This window comes from Pelophylax lessonae (genome assembly GCF_965119305.1).
Source record: "Pelophylax lessonae genome assembly, chromosome: 1".
Classification (NCBI taxonomy): Eukaryota; Metazoa; Chordata; class Amphibia; order Anura; family Ranidae; genus Pelophylax; species Pelophylax lessonae.
This window is the reverse complement of record NC_138768.1, coordinates 557,022,252-557,047,380: the sequence shown is the minus strand read 5'-3', so window position 1 is coordinate 557,047,380 and position 25,129 is coordinate 557,022,252. Positions and strand designations below refer to the sequence as shown.

At 42.3% G+C, this 25,129-nt stretch overlaps 1 protein-coding gene across 1 annotated transcript in view; it reads left to right on the top strand.

Annotated features, from left to right (window-relative positions):
- LOC309548318 (rho guanine nucleotide exchange factor 18-like) overlaps positions 1–25,129 on the top strand; it is a gene marked incomplete at its 5' end in the record, with an annotated part of 201,539 nt that overhangs the window by 129,833 nt on the left and 46,577 nt on the right. Inside the window, 2 exons of the mRNA XM_082248257.1 lie at positions 10,150–10,221; positions 14,173–14,278. Coding sequence (XP_082104383.1) covers positions 10,150–10,221; positions 14,173–14,278 — 178 coding nt within the window. The remainder of the gene's footprint in view (positions 1–10,149; positions 10,222–14,172; positions 14,279–25,129) is intronic.

Genomic DNA, 25,129 nt, shown 5'->3' with positions numbered 1-25,129 from the left:
GAAGTGATGTCATGTGCTGGTTTACTTTCCGTGTGTTTTTGCTTCTCTGAGCATGCCCAGTCTTGCTCATCAGATTTTTTTCTGCCGAAATCTGTACTGACTGACGGATAATCGGCCGTTGTGGTGACGGCCAACAAAAATTTTATAGCATGCACACCAGATTTTATTTGGCCGAAAAGTTGCAGTCGGTTGTCGAAAGCATCATACTAACAAGCCGAAAATCGGCCGATCGGACGTTGGCCGAAAATTCACGGCCAACAATCGTTGCGTGTGTACGAGGCATTAAACTGAAACTAGTATAACGTTTTCACCTGGTGGCGTTCACCTGCACAAGAGCATTGGTTTACTGATTAGGTAGATTGCAGTCCTCCTCATCATATTAAGGTCATCATAATGAGGTCATAGATTCTAGTTTTCTGGCAATATAGAGATGCTATGCTCCATGTAGATCGTCAAAGTGGCATTTTTATTTCATCTAATTTGAAAAAAAAAAATTCGCTTTAAGGCAAAAGAAAGCATACATTTCTCCTTCAGTTGTTCCTAAAAGGTAATCTTATTTTGATCTAAGGCCCCTTTCACCAATGTGGACCTTTCCTTTCATTAGCGCAGTGACGTTTTTTCAAAATAAAAAGAAAAAAAAAAATCAGTGTAGAGTAGTTTTACAAATTGAAAGTGATTTTCTTTACACTGGGAAGGTAAAAAGCAGTGTATGTAAGTTTATTATGCATTATGAAATAAAAGAACAGCTTAGTCATTCTGGTCCTCATCTTTTAATTCTGTAAAGTATTTTTCAATGTCTTTAGGGCATCTCTGGTATGTAAGGATGTGTTTTGTCCTCTCTGTAGAATTTGGAAAAGAATATTTCTTGTCACAATATTTGCAAATTACAGCTTTGCTCACAGCAGAAATTGCACCGTGGAACTGTTTCCAAACTCTAGATGTTGATCTTACCATTTTACGTAGAGGAAAATAAAAAAACTATTCACTGACCAGGCTATAGGGAAACGTTATGCTGTGATGGTGGAGAACATTAATAGGAATCATTTAAAGGTTATAAAGATAAACTAATTTGTCAGACAAATTTACCCTCTTACCTATCAATTAAGGCCTGAGAGGACCAAAACATATAGATGTGTACAAGTCTCCAGTTCCTCAATGAGTGCAAGCTATGCATATTGACCATAAAGTCAACTTTGTCCTATTTGTCCATGTTGAGACATGTCCGCTGACACCCGCTGCTATCCGATTCCGATTCATTTTTCAGTTTCTTAAATGGGATGTTCTGCCTCTGGTCCTAAATGTAGCTATACAGAGTCTACTCCACCAAACAGATTCAACAACCAGCAAAAAGCTGGTCTTTTCCCTGTCTCTAGTACACACATACCTATCTTTCCAGTATCACAGTAGCAAATGTGCATTAAACGCTCAGTAACAAGTCTTCACATTATGTGCAATAACCCCTCAGTCAGTGGCCAGTTTTCAAATAGTGCCTTAACCCATTTATCAGTCTTCAGTTTATCATCATTAGTTCTTCAGCAATCAGTCCTCAAGAGTACGTGCATCTGTAGAAGAGTGCCCCTTTACTCTCCAACAGCATGGGCAGGACCTTTTAACTCCATTACCCATGGTCCCCTGGGTTCCCATCATCCCCTGGACTCCTAGACATGTCCAGGATATTTATATTGCACCCCCTCTGCCTTTTTGTGCCTAGTGGACCTGCGCCTGGTGGAGCAGCTATGGTAGGGCTATCCAGCTGCGATCAGGTACAGAGCACCCTACATCAGTATAAATGTGCAGGCCACCGAAGGGCATAAGAGCACACTGCAGACCCAAGTCCCTGTCACATTGGTGGATATGATCCAGACAGATTCCCCAGTACAGCCTTTTAAGTGGGGTGGCATTGCTCAAAGCTGCCTTACCTGCTTTTCCAGAGACGTACCTATGTGGAGCCTGCTGCAGGCTTCCTGACCTCAACTACTAGGGCCATCCTCTGTAGTCAGTCCTCTAACAGGTGACAGCCTGTATTTATCCAGGGGACCACAAGTATTTGACTCTGAATGTTCTCAGCGCTTACCTTCCCTGTGAATGCCTAAAATACAATTCAAAGGAGTATTGTCCATAAAATAACAAGTTGTACTGCCCATATAAATGTCCAGGATGTAGGGTTAAAAAACGTTGCCTGGAAATGTGTGAAACAGGTGACTGTATTCCAAGGGGGATGCAAGACAGCTGTGTCCAAGGAAGGTCTAGGAGACCCACACTGCAAGAGAGGAGGAAGAGGGGAGAGAAGCGCCAAGCGCCCCCTAGGTGTAATACAGTTTTAATAATCAAAATATAAAATACATAAAATGTTCCACTGAGTTACCGGTCTCACTCTTGTTCTATTGTTACCTTTGTGAGTGGAACATTTTATGTATTTTATCTTTTGATTATTAAAATGGTATCACACCAAAGGTGCGCTTGGCTCTTCTCTCCCCTCTCCCTCCTATATCAATAGTTACGCTGCATTGCCAGATAGTGGGCCAATGTAAGAATTGATACCGGTATACTTATATTCAAATTTTAACCCAAGCTAGGCATATACAACAATACAAAAAAATGTGCAGCTGTTGTTCACCAAGTAAAAAACTCAGAAATATATATAAGTGATATATAAGTGATAATAACAGCGCTTGCCCTCAAAATCATATAAAAAATATATAACAATAACAATCGTATAAAAATAATTCAATAAAGTGTTCATGTGCAAAAAATTCATTGACATCAGTAAAGTGCTTAAGTGTTCCAAAAAGTCTCATAAAGTTGCTGATCAAAGTGCTAAAAATTATGCACAAAATGTGCTAAAGTGCTTCAAATAAAAAAAGCGCTGAGGTGCTTCAAGATAGATCATGAGGTGCAGGGTGCCTCACCCCCTCCTGTATCCCCACTCACTAGAAAAAATGGACCCTTAGCTATTTCAGTCTGGGGGTCAGTAAGGTTTATAGCTGGTGAGATGGAAGCCAATTCACTCGCTGGATACCACCGCTGTACTCCGGCTTGTTAAAAGATCTTTGGGGACTCAAATGAAACAAACAGGTACCATAGTGAAGCCCGCTTTATAAAAATGTATTGCGCAATTAAAATAATACTTACAAGAAGTAGATGTGATTACAGCTTGTATCAGAACATTGAGGCTCTTCTGGGAATGTCGTCTAGCCCGGGTTCCACGGAGGACAGGAAGTAACGTCAATGGTTCAGCGTAACCGGAAATACGTCAACGCTTTTCGCCCCACCCTCCAGGGCGTCATAACAGTTCATCTTTTTGGAACACTTAAGCACTTTATTGTCAATGTCAATGAGTTTTTTTGCACATGAACACTTTATTGAATCATTTTTATATGATTGTTATGGTTATATATTTTTATATGATTGTGAGAGTAAGCGCAGTTATTATCATCTATATACTGATATACTTGTTACTCTGTTTGGATATCTTCTTTTTATAACCCTCAGTTTAATACTGGTTATATCTCTTTGTACCTTTCTGTCCTGCATGCAATCAGTAAAGGTCAAATAAACATTACTGTGTGTCTGGTCCTTGGATGATACTATCACGCAACACATTAACCTTCAGGGCCTGTTCACACCAGCCTGCGCACATTATGCTCTGTATAATGCACAAGTGATGGTGTGAACTGGGCATACAATATTAGAAAAGAACTGTTTTCTCTTTTGTAGAAGAAAAAAAAATCTTTTGTAAAAGAAAACCGTTTTCTCTGTGCCCTTGTGTTGAGCCTATGCTGATCAATGCAGCTCAATGCATGTGGTGTGAATGAGCCCTCAGTGATCTGTCTCCAGTGAGTGTGCTTTAACCCTCTAGTAACACGTTTTCTGTTAAAGTAATTGTAAAGGAAAAAATAAATAAATAACAAACATGTCATACTTACCTCTGTGAAGTGGTTTTGTTGGGTCCCCTGCCAGTGCTCTGGGCCCCTCCCCCTTGCAGAGTGCCTACATAGCAAGCCACTTGCTGTGGGGACACTTGTGTGTGCTTACTCCCGAGCTGGCTCCCTATGTCCATAAGACACAGAGAGCATGGCGCAGCCCCCCCCCCCCCCGCTCCCGCCTCACTGGCTGTGATTGACAGCAGCAGGAAAGAAAAAGCGGCACCGTAATGATGAAGCACTTTGTGTGAAACGCGTCTGCTGAACTGTGTGCTCCTGTGTTATGTCGATTTGTGGACCTGTGATTTTTCAATAAAATATCATTTCTTTTATCGCTGGAGGTGCCGCTTTTTCTTTGCTTTGACCTATGGACTTCGTGGGCTACGGACCCTAGCGAGCACCCAGCTGTGAAGAATACATTGGAATTATCCACTACATGCAGCCTCTGAGCGGTGTGCACCCCCTTCTCCTTCCGTCCAATAGGAATGTAATGGATTTGTATACTTGGGCCAACTGTTTGGCATTATGACACCTTTTTTCCCAGTTCTATTGCTGGCATATACTCAAACTTTTGCTATGTTTTTACTATTGGTTGTGTGGCGCTTCATCTAAAGTCCCAATGGGCAAAACTCTGCAATTGTTTGTACAATGGGGATGGAGGCGCCTCGCAGGGTACTACCAACCTTATTTTGTTTCTTAGCCAATAAGGAGGAAGAGACCCGGGAAAGCCTCAGGTCTCGTGCACATCGCTGAATCAAGATCGGGCTTAGGTAAGTATTAGGAGGGCTGAGGGGGGAGCTGCACACTTAAGGTTTTTTTAACTTCATGCATAGAATGCATGAAGATAAAAATCCTTTAGCCTTTACAACCACTTTAACCTCCCAGTGATCAGCCAGCAAAGTGTTTACATTAACCCCTCTGTGACCAATTTCCAGTGTATATGCATGAAATTTATACTATTAATTGATTCTTTGAAAGGGCACTGATTGTATAATGGGAAATACATCCCTGCACCTGTCCTTCACCCGTACGGTGAATATATTGCCAATTGCCAATCACTATAATGATGAATAAAGTGGTAAGCACACTCCATAATTCAGTGAGTGCCCATTCACAAAACACAGTCTAAATACAGAATCTGGAGAACTTTGGCAAGATATTGATGAACTGCATTTCTCAACCAGCAATTCACTCTTGCCCTTACAACGGGGGTGTCTAACCTTTTGACTTTCTTGGGCCACGTTGAAAAAAGAGGAATTGTCTTGGGCCACACATTAAAAAATACACTAACATTAAGGATAACCGATGAGCAGAGAAAGTCAGGCAAATCACGAATTAATGATTACTGATATAGTCAATGTACCTATCTGAGTTATAAAACTTAATTTTTTGGTAATATTTATTATAATAAAAGTAAAAGAGGGCAACATAAAACAAATGCAATATTTGACACTGTTTAACACATCATTATCTGATTCGATGGATGAAGTAGAAATTGCCAATGAATTCTCAAGGTGCTCATCAGATGATTCTTGAAAATAGTTGCTCACAAATATAGATGATGCAAAAAACTTATGACATGAATATCTCCATACAACCAATTTATTTGTCCTGGGACTTTAAATGAGGCACAGCACATATGACCAATGAATAACTAGTTTCCAACATTGTTGTATAATAAATGAATAAATATTGCATACAAAAAGGAGGATACAATGGTAACAAGCTTATTTGTAATGAATCCATATTCTTGCATTTCATACATAATTAAATATAATGTTGACCATATACAATCCAACTAGCAATACATGATTAAAACAAAAAATTGCATTCATAAACTCAACGAGTTTCATTGATCTTTGTTCATTCTTTAGGAGTAGATGTGTATGTATAGTATCTGGAAGATAAAGCATCGGGCATGTAAAATACCTAATGGTATCTCCTAATATATATAGAGTAATTCCAACCTCAAAAGCCACCAGAGGGGCTCTGATTCTTGCAATCAACTACAAATAATAATGACAATATTTCCATAGTTATTTATTGGTCGTATGTGCTGTGCCTCATTTACCCACTTCTATGCATGGCACTTTCACCCCCTTCCTGCATGGGCCAAATTTTCAGCTTTCAGCGCTGATGTATTTTAAATAACAATTGCGCTGTCATGCAACACTGTACCCAAACTAAATTTGTATAATTTTTTCCCCACAAATAGCGTTTTCTTTAGGTGGTATTTGATCATCACTGGGTTTTTATTTTTTGCTAAACAAATAAAAAAAGACCAAAAACATTGAAAAACATTTTGTTTCTTTGTTTCTGTTATAAAAATTTGTAAATAAATAGGTTTTCTCTTTCACTGACGAGCACTGATGAGGTGGCACAGATGGGCACTGATGAGGAGGCACTAATATGTAGCACTGATAGGCAGCACTGATATGCAGCACTCGTAGGTGACACTGATGGGCACTGATAGGCTGTACTCATAGGCACTGATAGGCGGCGCTGATGGGCACTAATGGGTGGCACTGATGGGCAATGATGGGTACTGATAGGCGGCACCGATAGATGGTAATGATAGGCAGGACTGATATATAGCCACTGACAGGTATTACTTATGGGCACTAATTGGCATCCCTAATGGGCACTGATTGGCATCCCTAATGGGCACTGATTGGCATCCCTGGTGGGCTCTAGTGGGCATCCTTTATGAGTCTGCACTGATAATCAATGCGCTGACTGTCAGGAGGGCTCTCCTCTACTTGCGCCTTGTAAGCACGAATAGAGGAAAAGCCAATAAACTGCACTTCCTGGTTACGATGTGATCAGCTGTGATTGGAAACAGCTGATCACATGGTAAAGAGCCTATGTCATAGGCTCTTTACCAAGATTGGAGATGTGGTGTGTCAGAGCGACACACCGCACCACTGATCACTGCACTGCACGCCCTAGTGGGAGCTCGCAAGCGGCTTATCCTGCTGGACATCATATCACGCCCAGTCAGGATAACACAACCACCACCCTGCAGCCATATTTTGCAAACGGAGTATGAATGCATACCTTGTATGGAGATATTATAAAGGGATGGAGACACATCACTGAATGCACCAGGCCACATTCTATTTTGATGATATGAATAAGGCGTGATTGTGAAGAGTGGGATATTATTCTTTGGGAAGATAAAAATGATAAAAGTCCAATAAAGAGACACTGTCAAATTTTTCTCTCATGTGTCTTCTAAGTGTAAACGCATTTTTACAAACAATTCCCGAAAAAAATCAACATTTTTAAATTAAGTTTACAATTTTGTGTTGGGCAGCATTCATAGCGGCGTGGGCAGCAGATTGGACACCCCTGCTTTACAGGGAATTTTGGAGTGATACTCAATTTGACATGTATTGGAGATTTCCTGACCCCTGTTCCCTTTCCACTATAATAATCATTCATCAAATGTTACATTCTCTCCTAAAAGAGAAATTTAGTTTTTTTTTTTAGGATACATACTTACCTATGTGAATGCAGCATCCGTGTGATGTTGCATCTGTTCCCCACTGGCACTAAGACTGAGAACCGAGTGATAAAAGGCAGCTGATTGCTTAGTCCTTAGCTTTGTGAGCAGAGAGCCAGTGACTGTCAGCTAGTCACCGGCTCTCTGCTCTGCCCCCCTCCCCCACTTACTGGAGGGCTAGGCTGTGGAGGGGGGGCGGGAGCCGCTGGCTCAGGCTCTCAATTGCTGGCTGAGAGGCTGAGCCAGGTGCCAGACCAGGGTTGTGGGCAGGTCCCAACCATATTGTCGCGATCTTGCACCAGCCTGGACCGGCTCTCTGACGTCAGCCGACAGCGGGCTTCAGCCCTCTCTCTGCTGAAAAGAACTGCACCCCTGTGATCCATAGGAGAAGTATGGCCATAATAGATTTGGCTATACTTCTCCTTTAAAAAGGAGTTTGGTGAAAGAGAACTTTTAACATGCTAGTATATATTTTCAAAGAACAGTACATTTATATAGTCTACTCACTCGATCTTTATTTGCTTGATTTCTTTGCTGTCTATTTGCCATCTAATTTTCAGTCTTTTCCTCAAGCAGAGGATATATTTACAGCTCATTTAAAAACGTATTTAGTTTGAAGTAGACATGTTAAGAGTAAATACTTTGATCATAATTTTATTGCTTTCAGATCGTTCCCTGTTTAGTGGTTTGCTTCAGTCTGCAGAGGTTTCCCATCGCTCCCTGTAGTGACAGCAAGTGAGGGAAAATGAAGCAAATGGGGACACAGACTGCAATAAAAACTCCTGACTTTTCCACTTGTTCCAAAGAAAGTTTTTTTTTGGCTGCAGCTGGACTTTAAGTCAGCAAGCAATAAAACCTTTTTTTAGGACTTGTAATAAGAGTATTTTAATGTAAATACTTCCCTTTAAGGAGGTAGTATTGTACTTCCATGTCATTTTGTGATGACTTTTTTGTTAACACATCTCACCGCAGCTTTTACTGTTGTACTGTCTTCCCAGGCTCTGGTTACAGCCAAAGCCATTGTCTCCAAATCATATTACTATTTCAAGATTACAAGGTTGATGTACTGTAGATGCTGCATACTAGGGATTCTGGCTATGCCATTGGAGACATACAGTGCATCCGGAAAGTATTCACTTTTTCCACATTTTGTTACTGTATGTTACAGCCTTATTCCAAAATGTATTAAATTCATTATTTTCCTCAAAATTCTACAAACAATACCCCATAATGACAACGTGAAAGAAGTTTGAATTCTTTGCAAATCTATAAACAAAAACACAAGTATTCACAGACTTTGCCTTGACACTCAAAATGTAACATTCTGTTTCCACTGATCATCCTTGAGATGTTTCTACAACTTGATTGGAGTCCAACCTGTGGTAAATTCAAATATTGGACATGATTTGGAAAGGCACACACCTGTTTATTTAAGGTCTCACAGTTAACAGTGCATGTCAGAGCACAAACCAAGCCATGAAGTGCAATGAATTGCCTGTAGACCTCCGAGACAGGATTGTATCGAGGCACAGATCTGGGGAAGGATACAGAAACATTTCTGTAGCATTGAAGGTCCCAATGAGCACAGTGGACTCCATCATTCATAAATAAAAGAAGTTTGGAACCACCAGGACTCTTCCTAGAGCAGGCCGCTCGGCTGGCCGGCCGGCCAAACTGGGCGATTGGGGGAGAAGGGTCTTAGTCAGGGATGTAACCAAGAACCCGATGGTCACACTGACAGAGCTCCAGCTTTTTTCTGTGGAGAGAGGAGAACCTTCCAGGGGAACAACCATCTCTGCAGCACTCCACCAATCAGGTCTGTATGGTAGAGTGGCCAGACAGAAGCCTCTCCTCAGTAAAAGGCACGTGACAGCCTGCCTGGAGTTTGCCAAAAGGCACCTGAAGGACTCTCAGACTCAGAAACAAAATTCTTTGGCCTGCTGAAACAAAGATTGAACTCTTTGGCCTAAATGTCAAGTGTCATGTCTGGAGGAAACCAGGCACCACTCATTACCTGGCCAATACCATCCCCACAGTGAAGCATGGTGGTGGCAGCATCATGCGGTGGGGATGTTTTTCGGTGGCAGGAACTGGGAGACTAGTCAGGATCAAGGAAAGATGAATGCAGCAATGTACAGAGACATCTTCCAGCAGAAAAACCACCCTAAGCACACAGCCAAGATAACAAAGGAGTGGCTACGGGACAACTCTGTGAATGTCCTTGAGTGGCCTGGCCAGAGCCCAGACTTGAACCCGATCTCTGGAGAGATCTGAAAATGGCTGTGCACCAACCCCCTTCCAACTTGATGGATGTTTTTTTTAAAAACATTTGCAAACATTTCAAACAAACATCTTTCATGTTGTCATTATGGGGTATTGTTTGTAGAATTTTGAGGAAAATAAGGATTTTAATCCATTTTGGAATAAGGCTGTAACATAACAAAATGTGGAAAAAGTGAAGTGTTATGAATACTTTCTGGTTGAAAGTAATTATTTTCATAGATCTGCCCATTATGCATTTCTAAATGAAGGATAGACTACGAGACCCCTTGTTTTTTTGGATTGAGGCAAAAGTAACAGTACCCTCTGTTTGTGTTTAATGTACTTTATTGTAAGAGATCGGAAAACTTTTAAATTTTCCAACTGCTGGAGGAACCTTCATGCAGATTACCTGAATGTGAAAGAATGTAAAAAAAATCATTGTTAATTTTACTTCAATAGGACCAAAAGCAAACAAGTAGCAAGCAGTGAATCGAAGCAAAATCTGACCTGGTACGAGTTCCTGTCGAACGAGTGGGTAATTTAAACAAACTGTATACGTTTTTGTAAATGTGAATTCTAATGAGAACCTAGGATAAATGTATCCCATCCTCTGAGGACATTTTTAAGGTTGTTTTCCATGGTATATTTTGAATATATTTATTTGCAGTGGAAGCCTGGGGCCCAATCTGTAAAGATCAGTTTCATGTAACATAATGCCGCTGCATGGCATACAATATGTGCATGAAAATGCATGACACCAATCACAACAGTAGCCTGAAAGTGGTAATGCAAACTCACACAAAAAGTATGTATGCAAAACTACATGAAAAGCAATTTGCATGAGCCTTGTTTAAATGACTCTTTGATTAAAGCTGAACTCCATGCAAATTTAAAATACACAATGTAATGCTGCTCTGTATATTGCACCAAAATGTGGCTGCCTGCCCCAACCCCCTGCTGTTAGAATCCTATATTACTGAAATTAAATACAACATTTAGGAGGAAATCTTAAAAAAAAACGTACTTTCAGCCTTCTGTCCGCCTTGCCTAGATGAGGTGACATCTGTGTGTCTTCTTGCCAGATCCTGAGAAAGTTTGAATACCAAAAAACATTGTCCTCTATGGTGCAGTATCGGCCTTTTGCAAACACTGGGATCCTGAGCTTTCCCAAGATCCCCATGTGTGCTCCAGGAATGTTAGCGATAGGAAGAGGCTAGAACCCAGATTTTATCCCATTTTAACCCAGATTTAATGCCTTTGCAGACATTTTTTCCCGTAATGCAGTGTTTTGTCAACAGGGGCTGTGGGGCAGCCACATATGCGGAACTTGCAAGGTTCCCTTTAATACATTGAGATTTTATTTTTTTCTTTAAGCAGTGTAAGTAACTGAAATTATCCTGGTATAGAAACCTTGCTCTCCCCTAAGCTCAAACTGGGACAGGGAGAAGGGGCACAAGGAGCTTGCCAGTTGTTCTGCAGTGCTCAAGTGCTAATTAGAAGCATGTGGAAAGGAGGAGAAAGCAGAATGACAGAGGAATTTGCTCATCAGTCTGCTGCTTCTCATTTCACTGTCCATTCAATGGCTGGGGGCGTTATAACGTCTGTGTTACTTAAAGTGACTGTAAAGTCTTGTTTTTTCTCTTTAAAAATAACAAACATGTTATACTTACCTGCTCTGTGCAGTAGGTTTTTGCACAGAACAGCCCAGATCCTCCTCCTCCTGGGTCCCTCTTCGGTGCTTCTGGCCCCTCCCTCCCGTTGAATGCCCCCACAGCAAAGCAGCAGCTTCTGACAGGAGGAGAGACAGCCGTACCCTCCCTCCTGGGACTCTGCTTCCCGCCAAAGATGCTGCGTCATGCGTTCCCCTCAAACTTATACCCACTCTGAGAATCCTCTGTGGCAGAATCTGCCTTCTGGGGTAGATACAGGCCTGAATGAGCCACTGATTGGCTTTCCTCCACTGCCCAATGAGAATCCTCTCATGGAGCCAGTAGGGAGACTCCCCTCTCAGCAGCGACACCTGGGAGACGTGACAGCCCAGCTGAAAAATCATGGTCCTGCTGTTAGGCAGCCAGGGCCCACTATGCTTTTACCTAGGACCTACCTTGTAGGGTGCTACATCTCAATTAGCCATTGGGCTGTTAAAAAATAAATAAAAAATGATGTATGGCCAGTCTGAGATAACTGTAAAGAGAGGTAAAAGATGCTGATAAAGTAAAATTCTGGCTGAATTTAAAAATACATTTAATACTTTTTAATGAACATACACATATCGAAATTAATGTTTTTTTTTTTATAGCTGCCTGGAGTTCAACTTTACCTACATTTCCACTGGAAAAATATAAATAAAAACCTAACTGGTTGCTTTTGGCAATGTCTTTCAGATATTTGGCATTGTATGTTAATTTACATATAAAAAGGATAAGTGCACCTACAGAAAACCATGTTCCAGTTCCCTCCTCACCCTCCTCATTACAACTAAACACACCCAAAAAACATCAAATTAGCTTCTGATTCTGTACCCTATGCTTGGTGCCATTTCACACTGGGCAGTACTGTGCATGTGCTAGCTCTTTGCTATAGCGTCAAAATCAACTAGCGTAGCTATCCCTCTGCAAACCTACAGGGAAGCAGGCCGGCCATTATTCTCTATGGCATGGTGCCAGCACATGTGCAGTAGTGAGCAGCCTGGTTCCCAGAGCAGCGAAATGCCACCTGTTGTAGTTTGTTGCACCAAAAGTTGTTAAAAAATGTAGTCTGAGGTCTTTATTTTGGGTATGTAGTTGTGATAATCAGGGAAGTAACGGATATTGGGCCATGGTTACATTAAACTGAAGTTAAGTTACCCTTTAAAGAGTCCTATTTACATGTTGCCTTGCATGATCCCTTAAAGTATATCTAAAGCCAAAACATTTTTGTTTCCATTTTGAGCGAGCAGAAAAAAAACCCTTTATTTTTTTCTGCCTGTGTCCTGTTCACTTTCTGTACACAAAATGAAGATTTGCCTTCTATTCTTTTTGAAGGGTTTCCGTCACTTTTAGACTACATTCACATCTGAGCGTAGCGCCTTTAAGTGTTATCTGGCCATTTTTTGTGCATTTTTATGCAAGATTTTGGCATGTTTTTGCGCATTTATACACAGCATTTTTGAGCTTTGGTCATTTTTTATTGCATCATTCGTTGCTAGGTTTTTCAGCTTTTCTATCAGCTTTTCTTTATTTTTTTAAATATTATTTTTAATTTTTTTCTTAGAGTAAGGGGTTAGGTTAGGGTATAGATTATGGGTTAGGGTTTATTTTTATTTTTTTTTGTCGTATTATTCATTTTAATTTTTTTTTGTTAGGATTAGGGTGTTAAAAATACTATTACTGCTACTACTACTAATAATAATAATAATAAATTAATAAATACATGTAAAATAAATACACAAATAAATAAAAAATAACCATAAATAAATAAATAAATACTATAAATTAATGCCATGCAATAATACATTTTAAAAAATAACTCCTATCACTTAATAAAAAATAATAGCAATAATAATAATAATCTAAAAATAAATATCCTAACACAAAATAAATACATTATTATTATTAATAATAATAAATTATGTAATTTTTTTTGTTCAGGGTGTTTATTATTATTTTATTGTTATTAATAATAATTATGTATTTACTATATTTCTTCAAGGTTAGGGGTTAATTTATATGTATTTTCTTTTACATATTATTAATTTATTTTACTTATTTATTATTTATTTATTATGATTTTTGGTTATTTGTGTATTTATTTAACATGTACGTATTCATATATTATTAAAAACAAATTTTCTTGACATTTTTTCATTTAAGCAGAAAATTGCAACAAAACGTGCAACAAAAACGCGCAAATCGCGTGTTTCCATTTATTTCTATGGTAATAAAAACGGCCAAAAACGTGCAACTGTGCCCACTTTGAGCTACAAAAAAAAGCTCCAGAACTTTTATGAGCTTCAGATGTTTGGCTCCAGGGGACTTGGAGTGGAGATGTGAACCAACTCCATAGAGAATAATTGATTTTTTTTCGCCTCCAGCATTTTTGAGCTTGAAGCTTCAAGCTACAAAACGCGAATGGGACCTTAGTTCTGCTAACAATCAGGACAAAAAGAGAGGGTAAATCTCTCCAGAGGGGCTTCAGAAAGCAATAAAAAGCCGACAGATGCACTAAACCCACCCCTCTATTCAAAAGTTTTTACAAAACGGCTTTAGGTACATTTTAGCCATTACTGAACATTCCTAAAGCATGAGGACTGCTGCACATATTACAGTAAAAATTTAACTGTTTTAGTAGTCTGTTAGAAATATCAAATTATGAGTAATCTAGTGGATGAAAATTATTAAGCCACGGTTTATACGTAGGTTTGTGTAGCCATGAAATCGCAGCAAGCAGGGATAAATTGACCTCTATAGTTTACACATTTATTACCATTTCCCCCACTTAAAGGACAGAAGACACAGGGAAACCTGAGAAGGTGGAAAGAGGAACTAAAGTGAAAAGAAGACTAAGCTCACTAAAGAACAGAGTCACTGGATCCTGGCAAAAAGATAAGGTACAACAAAGGATGAGTTATAATCCATTGCACAGAATCTCAAGCAATCTGTATTGTAGCAAAAACAATCAGGATTTATAAACTAAGCTTCAGTTACTGTTTTAGGTGGCAAAGTGTTCCAAAAAGGTAGTAAAAGGATTTGTTAAAGCTAAAGTTCAGTCCTTTTCTTTACATACAGCACCCTGCACATTAGTTATGGGTAAGGATGTGTATCCTATTACCTGCAGGTGGCTGCTTCTGCTTATATTCCTCCATGCTGTGTCTCTTTCATAGCTGCCATATACTGTCCTAAGCGGCTATCTTCTGGTCCTGTAAAGGTTAACTATAGTGGCTCCTAATCAGAAACTTGTGCCTCTCACCTGCCCCCTCCAGCCTCTTTCGCCATTCAATGGGACTCATCTTACTGCACTTCCAAGATGCATTGAGTTCTGTGAATGTGCGGAGGGGATGCTGTAATTCAACTCCTCCTCGCCCATTCACACAACGTGGTAAATTGTGGGAGTGCAGTAAGATGAGTTTCATGAATAGAGGAGGAGTTAGGAGGCGGCGGCGAGCAGCACAACTTTCCTGATTAGGACCTTTCATTGTTAATCTTCAGGACCAGAGGGCAAAAGATCAGGACCGTATTCAGCAGCTGGTAAAGTGATCGTAAAGTCTTGTATTAAAATAACAAACACGTTATACTTACCTGCTCTGTGTAATGGTTTTTCACAGGACAGCCCAGATCCTCCTCTTCTCGGGCCCCTGGCTGGAGCTCCAGGTCCCTCCCTCCTGTTGAGTGCTGTTGCTGTGGGGGCACCCGAGCCGAGCTGCAGCTCCGTGTATCCATTCAGACATGGAGCTGCCGGTCGGCCCCACCCCCTCTCTCCTGATTGGCTAACTGAGTTTGATTGACAGCAGCGGGTGCCAATGGTGCTGTTGCTGTGTCTCAGCCAATCAGGAAAGAGAGGCTGGGACATTCGTGGACATCGATGGATCAAGATAGGCCCAGGTAAGTATTAGGGGGCTTAGGGGTGCTGCTGCACACAGAAGGCTTTTTTCTTAATGCATAGAATGCATTAGGATAAAAAAACCTTCTGACTTTAGAACCTCAATAAGGAAACATAGCACAGAGGTTTATGAGCAGAAGCAGCCATCTGCAGGAAATACACACACTATTACACATACATAATGTGTATAGTGCTGTATGCCCCCCCCCCCCCCAAAACAATAACTAACAACAGCTTCAAAGTTTTACCTTATTGTTTTGTTTCAAACACCGCTTTATGCATTGACATACCTCCTTTAGACCTTAGTCTGTTTGGCCAGTTTGGCCACTTGCTTCATAAACACCCTCCCGGACAGCTCTACTCTCTATCTAATAAGACATGGCAGTTTAATCCAATTTCGTTTTACTTGTTAAAATGCAGTACATAGGATGTTCACCGTCATTTGAAGTGTAAAGAGGCAATAATCTTCTCAGTGTTATTCCCACTAGGAAAATTGGTAACATGAATAAGGGAGTGGTCTATGCAAGGACTGAACTAACTAGCCCCAACATACAGAGAAACTGGATTATACAATTAACAAACATAGCAATACCAAGTTGTGATTACATGGATTTACCACTAGATGTCAGCATCAAGACATTATTACATACATACTGAAACTCAGAGCAACAGCAATGGATACACGATAAGTGTTTCAGAACCCTTAGGCGTGACTTGCACGGACTTCATATAATGAATGTCAATGCAAGTCGCTCCAATGTCGCCCCAAAGTAGTACAGGAACTATTTTCTAAGTCAGAGCGACTTGAGTTGCTGCTATTAGAACCATTCCCGTAGCACTGCATGGACCGCGACTTGTCAGGCTGACCAGTCGCCTGACAAGTTGCGGTAGTGTGAATGGACACTTATACGAAAGAGCTAAGAATAATTGTTAAAGAGCCATATTGTATGATTTTTTTTGTAGTTTAAAAGTATAAGTAAAGACAAATGTGAAATTATAAGGAAAGTCACAAATCTCAGGTTGTCCCCAGAACAGGAGTAGTGAGGATATTTTCTAATGGGCATGCTAGTTCTGGTGACCCTGGTGATAACCAGGAATTCCCTCACTTTAAGGCTCTTTGAACACCAGTGTTTTTTTTTTTTAAGCTAAAAAACGCTGGATAAAAATTGTTGGTAATAGCTTTATGCAATAGCATTTTACTAACGAGTTTAGTAAGAAGCATTATTGTTTAATTAGCGTTTTTGCAGTTCCTATTAAAAAAAGAAAAAAAAAAGAAAAAAAAAGCTCAAGAAAAACGCTATTGGTAGAATTTAGGAGTGTTTCTGCCTGAAAAATGCTCAAAGAAACTCCACAAAAACAATTTATTTTCTACTCTTAGATGCTGAAGCTCAAAAAATGCTGATAGCCTAAAGTAGTGTGCATGGACACATAACACTATTTAACTTCTAGGAGCAGAAAGAAAATGCTAAAAGCTTCTAGGAGGTCACAAAAACGCTAGTGTGCATGGAGTAATGGTTTTTTTCTCAATTACTGTGTTGGCTATGGGACAGGAAGTTAAGAGAAATGTGCTCAATTTGACAAAGATGGCAAGAATAAACCTTACATATGTTATGACCCTCCCTTACTTTATCCTTACTCCATCCGAAAATGACGGAAAAAAAAACATTTTGCCTTTGATTTCATTGTAGGGTTTAGTGTAGATGCAGCTTGCTTTCACTTGCATTTGACATCTGTTTGAGATTCTTCTGTGATCATTTAAATTTAGAACTTCTAAAAGGTGCATTTGACCTCCTCATATACTGCATCAACCTGCTTCAAACTGCTTTTGCATTCCTGTTAACTTTTATGGGAAGAAATGCAGTTCTAATGGGAACTAAAGTCCATTGACACAGGCACTAAAGAATAAGTGACTTTTTAAACATTAGCTTTTCAATAAAGCCAGGGATACCAGCATACTTTGCAAATATAACTTCTCTTTTCCTTAGCTGAGCTTTAGGACCTGGTATCACAGGCCCAGGCCAGTGTTACCATGGCACTGTGAGCAGTAGTCAGCCTGCCTAAGGCCTGAACTGTACATTACACAAATAAGCTAGACAAAAGGAAGTGAATAAGCAATATATTGCACAGAACTGGCAGGTAGTGTGCAAGTCAGCACTCACTGACAGCTAGAAGGTGGACCATAAGAGATCAATAACGGGGGGGGGGGGGGGGGGTAAACAAAAGATATAAAACTGCAGAACCCAAGTTCTGCCAAAGGAAGACTTAATTGCATTAGCATGAGACCGGACACATTTTTATAAAAGTATCAAAAATTTTTATTGGTTCACATAGTTAAAGGAGTATATATTCTAAAGTGACATCAAAGGCAGAACAAAAACTAAGACAAATTAAAAACATCTGAAAACCAATGAAGCATAGGATAAAGCCCTAGTGCAGTGATTCCCCTATACCCAGAAGGGGGCTGAAGATTCCACAAAATCCAGGGGACACATGTCCTCTACCAGAGCACCTCCACTGATCACAGGTGAGGTTGACGCGTTTCGCTGTAAGCGTAGCTTTCTCAAGACCCATTTATGGGAGGAAATCCACTAGCATTGTTAACTGTCTCCGTGTATGACTGTACCAAAATTCCTTAGACCAAAGCAATCTCACCACACCAATATACCCCGCCAAACAGGTGAGAGGGAGAGAAGCAAAAAAGAGGGGCAAAAGGATAACGAGTAGGGAAGAGTCCTACAAACCACAGACTTATAGGTTCAAACGGGATACATCACTTCCTCCTCTCCCATATAACACCATGTTTGCTAATAATTGGGCTTGCAATCAACATCATATCTGAGCATTAGTTCAGCCTTTTTAACAATCACTTGTATAATGTAGCCCACAGTCAACTGTATAGAAGCCGTGCTGTGGAGAGTATACATATAATCCCCTCCTCCTTCCAATGTCTGGAGGCCAGTACCTTCAAATACCAGGGCTATCTAGGCCAGGGGTAAAAAACATGTACCTGTGTCCACCCCTGCTCAAAACGAATTAGGTAAGAATTAGTCCATATAGTCTATAGTGGTAAGGAACAGGGATGGTCTCTGTATTCAAGTTAAATGTAAGTTTGACTTGAACATCAGCTGAACACACGAACAAGGCGCTCGGCGGGAAGGTTGCCCACCGATGAGCCCCCTATAATGCACTGTGCTCTTGCAGTGCATTGATTGCTGATGATTGGCCAAAGCATGCACCTGGTGAATTGCAAAAAAAAGGGGGGGGGGGGGTTTGGCTCTTCTCCATTCACATTTCATAAGGTTAGACTAAATCTGTGATCATACTGTGCCCAAATACCATGCCTAATAAGGCACACATATACTAAAAAAATGTGCAAAACTGTAGAAATTATGCATAAATGAATATATGGTGAACTTTTTACAAAAAAAGCAACATGCCCATTGAAAGTGATCAATGTTGAAATACGTACAAACTCATAATAAAAGTTAATAGTGTCTTGAACATAAAGTGACCAGTGCTATCAGTCATAAGTCCTTTTGTGAAAAAAGAGTCCATCCATTAATTCAATATTCCTCCCTTCATGTATCAGTATTACAAGTACTGCACCGAGGACAGAAGCTGGTGATGTTATAGCAGAAGAGGGGTTCTCAAAGCCAAGCAAAGTGCCCAGTGTCTCCACACGTGTCCCCCTCTTGTTGCCTCACTCACCAGACATATCTCCCCTCAAAGGGGGTATACAGCATCCACCACTCCAACTGGCTGTATAGAGATATCCAGGGCCACCCCTAGGGTATTCCTCCTTGGTGTTATTTAATCTCCCCAGCGAGCTCAAACGTACATACAAATGTTAAGAACAGACTCCATAGCGGGATACCGTAGATACGATTTCTCTTTCGTTCATCGACGGACACAGCAAATCATAAATCATAACTAGCGGGTTCAATTGCCTCCTCCAGGCTACGCCCATGGTCCGTCCTCAGCTGGTATATAATCCCCCTCTCTGCTCTAGGTAATCAGTTTTAATCTGTCTAGTCAGGAGTAAGGCCCTAGGCTCCTGGCTGGGATCTCTGGTCCTAGCAATTTTCTCCTTCCTTACATCTTTTTTGTTTTTTCTTTCGGGAGATTTACAATCAACTGCCAGGCTGGACGACGGGCTGGATAATCTAGATCCAGTGGTTCTTCCAGTTCAGCCAGCAAGCGCGTGCAGACCGCAGCTACTAACTAGTTCGGATGCAACATAGCCTCATGGACAGAGGCTGGCCCGCAAGTTTAACATCTTGCAGGGTCACATACGGCCGGGCTTGGGTCTGAGTCACAGCGGTCCCTTGGCCGATACCTCCCCTACTTTGGTGGCAAAGATTTTGTCTGGAGCGTTACCCACACCAGGGATGGGTAAGTACAGTCCCCCCTCTCCCTTTTTGGTGTTTTTTTTTGTGGTGGGCGCAGGTAACCTCCAGTGACGGTCGGACCCGCCTGCAGGTTCCTTCCTCCCTTCCTTTAAAATCCCTGTGAGCTGGGTTTACCCCACTCCCTTTCCCCCGTCTGGACCTGGAGTCTGGTGGGTGTCCCAGGGCAGAGAATGCAGAGGAGACCCCTGGGGTCTCCCCCGCTATCCCCACTCTGTAAGGGTCCTGGGATAGTGTGTGTCCTGCCCTGGTGGTCTGGAGGGGTCTCAGTGTAGGAGACCCCTACCTGCATGTCCTACTGTTTGCAGTGTGGATATAGTGCAGGGGGTTCCTGTGCAGAGACCGGTGCAGAGTGCGCAGCGGAGTCTCCCCTAATGCGTGTCCTACCTTTGGGGGGGTCCCCTTGCACAGGGTGCAGCATTGCAGAGGGTGTAGGGAAGATCCTGGCAGCATGCTTCAGCGTTTGTAGCTGATGGTTCCCTTAGCCATGTTTGTGTAGCCCAATGATGTCACGGGGGGCCATTTCCCCTTAGTCTGGCTGGTCTCCGGTTGGCAACCATGTTTGTGTAGCCAGATGATGTCATGTGGCCATTTTACCTTAGTCTGGCTGGTCTCCAGCTGGTGGCCATGTTTGTGTAGCCCGATGATGTCACAGGTGCCATTTCCCCTTAGTCCGGGAGACGCTGGGGATGACCGAAACCTTGTGGGGATGCCAAAGCTCCTCCTCTTCCTCTTCAGTTTCCTCTTCCTGTGTCCGGGACATTTGAACAAGGGTGTCGTCCATGGTGATGCTTGGGCCAAATTCCCAGCGCTCCTCCAATCGGTCGGGTGAGTCCTTGGGGGTCCAGGTTATCTCTCTATCTGCTGATAGATACCCTGAGGCCTGGGGGGGGGGATCCTTTAGTGGTGCCAAAATATTGTATTGTACCGCAAGGTCTTCCTTTCCTTATGGAGCTTTAGGGTCACATCTCCCCCACCGACCCCCTCATGGAGGTGGCAGGTCCCTCGGAACCCCAGCTTTCCATTATTGCACTGACGGTGGTCCTGCAGTCCTTAGTGTCCCAGGTGGAAGTGGTGTGTGGGCAAAGGCCCAGGAGGAAGCGTCACCCGCCTTTCCTTGGTCCATCTGTCTCATCTGATTCTGAGCCTGATGCTGCCATGGATGCAGCCTGTTGAGGGGGGGCTTTATATCACACAATCCCAGATAGTGAGGATGATTCCTCCATGGTCGCAGCAGCGAATTAAGAAGCGCTGGTAGAAACACTTATCACTGCAGTGCATGAGACTTTAAAAATGGAGGATGCGGCTGATGTAGCCACGGACATGGCTGTGTCGTTTGGTACGCATAAGTCACCTTGCACTCCAGAGGTACAGTATTTCCTTATGTGCCTTATTTTGACAGGTTTTCCTGTAAGGGATGGAAACAACCGAAATGACCCTTTGTGGTCCCCAAACGTTTTGCTGTACGTTACCCTTTTGAGGAGTCACTTTTAAAAAAAGTGGACTAGTCCACCAGTGGTGGACCCTCCTGTTTCCAGGTTGAATAAAGCTACCATTATCCCAGTAGAGGGATCCCAGTAGAGGAATCCCTGTCCTTTAAAGCAGTGCTCCCCAACCTTTTTATCGCCGCGGACCAGTGAACGTTTGATAATTTTTCCGTGGCCCGCTTGTTTTGATTTAATCATTTTAATTTAATTGTATTAAATTAAACGCAGAGATGCCAGCGTGCCCCCTTTAAATACAGAAATGCCAGCGTGCCCCCTTTAAATACAGAGATGCCAGCGTGGACTCTAGAGCCACCTTTACCATTAAAGTAACTCCTTACTGCATGTGGGCATTACACTTTGTGGACTCCCTCTTCACCTGTGCCCCACACACTCACCCACAAAATGGCTGTATCCCACTTCTTCAGCTGTTGGCTGGATCTTTTCCTATCTGCCCTGACACACAGACTCCATATCATTTTGAGTAGTTAAAAGAGAAGTATTGCCAAAGTGTTTCCATCCATATTTCTTTCCCACTGACAGTCACTGCTCCTTGCTGGGAGCTCACTGAGAACTGAATGATTTGTGGTCATGTGATCACTCGGGCTTAGAGTCAGCGGCGGATAGCTGAAGCATTGGACTGATGCTGCAGCATGGGTTGAGTATGTATGTTTGTTCTTTTGTGAACCCCAAACTTCTCCTTTAATGCTGAGCATTTATTATACTTTGTGACTTGACACATTACCCCCTAAGCACACAGGGAAGCCACCGTATTTCTTATTAGCAACACCTAGCATAACGTGACCCCAGGCTGGGTGCCTGAGCAAACCCTGTACTATAGCAGGCTGTATAATGCAAGAACCACTAGGTAGGGGACATGAAATACACACTGTGATTCCCTTCACCCACCACTGTCACCCACTTCCTCTGTGCACTTACCTCAGGGCAGCTTCTCTTCAGTCCCCGCGTCTCGGACCTCGAGTCCTCAGTCCTCCCGCGACGCCTCCTCCTCGGCCAATGGCGTGGGGTTTGCCTTTCGGCCAATCAGGAAGCGAGAGGACCCGCTCCCTGATTGGCCAGGAGGAGGATCAGTGTAACAATAGCGAATTTTCATTCGCTATTGTCACACAATGGGCGGGCTCGGGAGGGTGCAATGCTCTGCCTGGGCCGCCACAGTGAAATTATTTAAAGTTCCTCAGGCGGCCCGGTACCGTTTGCTCCACGGACCGGTACCGGTCCGCGGCCCGGGGGTTGGGGGACACTGCTTTAAAGGACCCGGCTGACAGGAAATTGGAGGCTGTGGCACGCAGCATGTGTACTAAAGCTGGTTCAACATTGCGGCCAGTCTTTGCCTCAGCCCTGGTGTCTCAGACCCTAACTGAATGGGCCAAGCTTTTGCTCCAGGGTCTGGGGGGTGAGCAGGTCCCCACTGCTTATGTTGATTTAGCAGACCAGTTGGTCCATGGGCTGCAGTTTATTTGTGATGCAGCTTTGGATACAGCTTCTGTGCTGTCCAAAATTTCTGTTTCAGCGGTGGTGAATAGGCGCATGCTGTGGCTTAAGAATTGGTCTGCAGACCAAGCCTCTAAGAAAGCTCTTATTGATCTGCCCTTTCAAGGTGATCGCCTGTTTAGGGCTACCCTGGATGACATCATTAAGGGTATCATGGGGGGGGGGGGGGAGTACCTTCCTGCCATAGTCTAGGAAAGGGAAGGAGCCTCTTAGCAGACGGAGGCCCTCCTTCTCAGCACATAGAAAATTATGTTGTGCTTCTGGGATGGATAATAAGGGAAATAGATCTTTCAAATCTTCCCTGGGAGGTTCCAAGCATCCTGGGTCTGGAAAGCCTAAAGCTAGCTTCTCCAGACTCACAGACAAGACCCCTTCAGCATGAAGGTCTGCCCTCACCCATTCGCTGATTTCCGGCCTTGTGAACCTACTTCATGAGCATCAAGGGGGTCCACAAAATGATTATTTTGCGGTACCCAGAAAGGGGGACAAAGCTTGTCCTTTTCAGGTTTTTTAGGTCCTAAGTCTCCTTGTGCGGATTTAATTCCTGCAAAGGTTCAGGTGATGTCCCAACTACCTAAGGTTCCCCCCTATCCCTGTCCAGGGAATTGATTTACTCAGGTCCGATTCTAATTCTGACCAGGGTGGTCCTTCCTCTGGACAAACTTCAGGAACCACAGGCCATGAGTGTTTCTTGGGCCTTCCGTCATCAGGCATCAATATCGCAAGTTTGCAAGGCGGCTACTTGGTCATCGTTGCATACCTTCACAAAATTCTATAAGGTATATACTTTGGCATCTGCGGATGCTTCTTTTGGCCTCAAAGTTTTTTGAAGGTTGTTGTTTAAGTGGGGCTGTTCCCTCTTGAGGGGTGTTTTTCTTTAAACTTTTATTTTTCAGATGGGGCTCCTGTGACCCAGTTAAGGGCTCTTATGGTTATTGCCGGGACACAGCAATACATTACAGCTGCAAGCAAGTTTAAATTACATTTTTTCCTTTAGAATTGTCAATATTGCTGCAGCAGGCTCCATATATCGTACAGATGCACCACTTTACAAGCAGAACAAGGGGATCCCCCGTCACAATATTTAAAGAAATGTTTTATTTTTATTGTTTCACTTTAAGAATCATTGAAATCACTGCTTCTTTAGAAACGATTGTTTTAAAAAAAAAATTTGCATTGATACATGTCCCAAGGGCAGTACCTACTGTAGGTCCTCATACACTTTTTTATGGCAATAACTGGCATATAAGCCTTTAAAATGAGGACTTTTGATTTTTCATGTTCATGTCCCATAGACCTTAGAGTTTGCATGTTCGCTAGAACTTTTTCCCTGTTTGAGATGTTCTAGTGCGAACCGAACAGGGGGCTGTTCAGCCCAACCCTACTAAGGAATATCAAGGAGAAGTCCACAGGATGGATGGGTCCACAAGTGGATGGGGATTACACGCACAGTTACCGGCAGCTCCTCAGCAGGAAATGTGAATTCTTTCTGCTGTTAAAAGGAAGTATATGCCTGTCTTTATGCCAAAGCATGAAAGCACCTGTGTTTATCTGAGTATGACCGCATATAGCCATCAAGTTTTTTCACAACACTGCCACTTCCTGAATCCTTGATGCAAAGGGGGAGTTTACATTGGCATGCAGTTGCAACATGGTTCCATTAACATTAATGAGCGAGTTTGGCAAGTGGCCAAACTCAGCATGCTGAGTTATAATTGCCACAAGTGAAGTATTGAGGACATTTTAATGTAAACAGACACAAACCCCGGCCATATCACATTGTAGGTGGGCAATGTGGGTAAAAACATGGACCATCTGCTGGTTTTTACTGTCCCCTAGCTGCTTGCATGAACATAGGTTCCAACCTACCCTCACAGGAGCTGCATAGGTGCAGTCTCCCACTAAGGAAACTATGTAGCAAAATACAGAATACCAGATTTCTATTGAGGTATACCAGGTGTACCTAAAAAGTTCAGTGAATGGTCCGATATCCCAATGGCAACATGGGCCAGGTGCACGCACATGCACATAGCTATCCAGCTATGATAATTTCTTGAAGCTTTATGAACGTTGCTAAAAGTGTGTTGTGATGACGATTATTTTGAAGGACAATAAAGGTAATTTGTTTGTATCTTCTGTTTTGTTTGTTTTCTGATACCATTCACCAAACTTTTTAGACACACCTCATCTAGAAGAATCACTGTGATATCAATAGTATAGTACAGTTCACTCTAGTACAAATGCAGTGACTTGTAGTCAATGTGGTGGTTGTAACATCTCTCTCTAACAAAGAGATTTGCTGCATCTGGTAGACCAGGTGCTTGGCCACAGAGTTCTCCAAACAGGTTCCACAGAGAAAAGGCAGGAGGCGTCTCAGGTCAGGATGCTAGGTGGTGAAAGAAGGCTCAGGAATAGGTGTACAAGATGGCAGCTGAAGAAGCAGGGCTACCCCACTGGAAA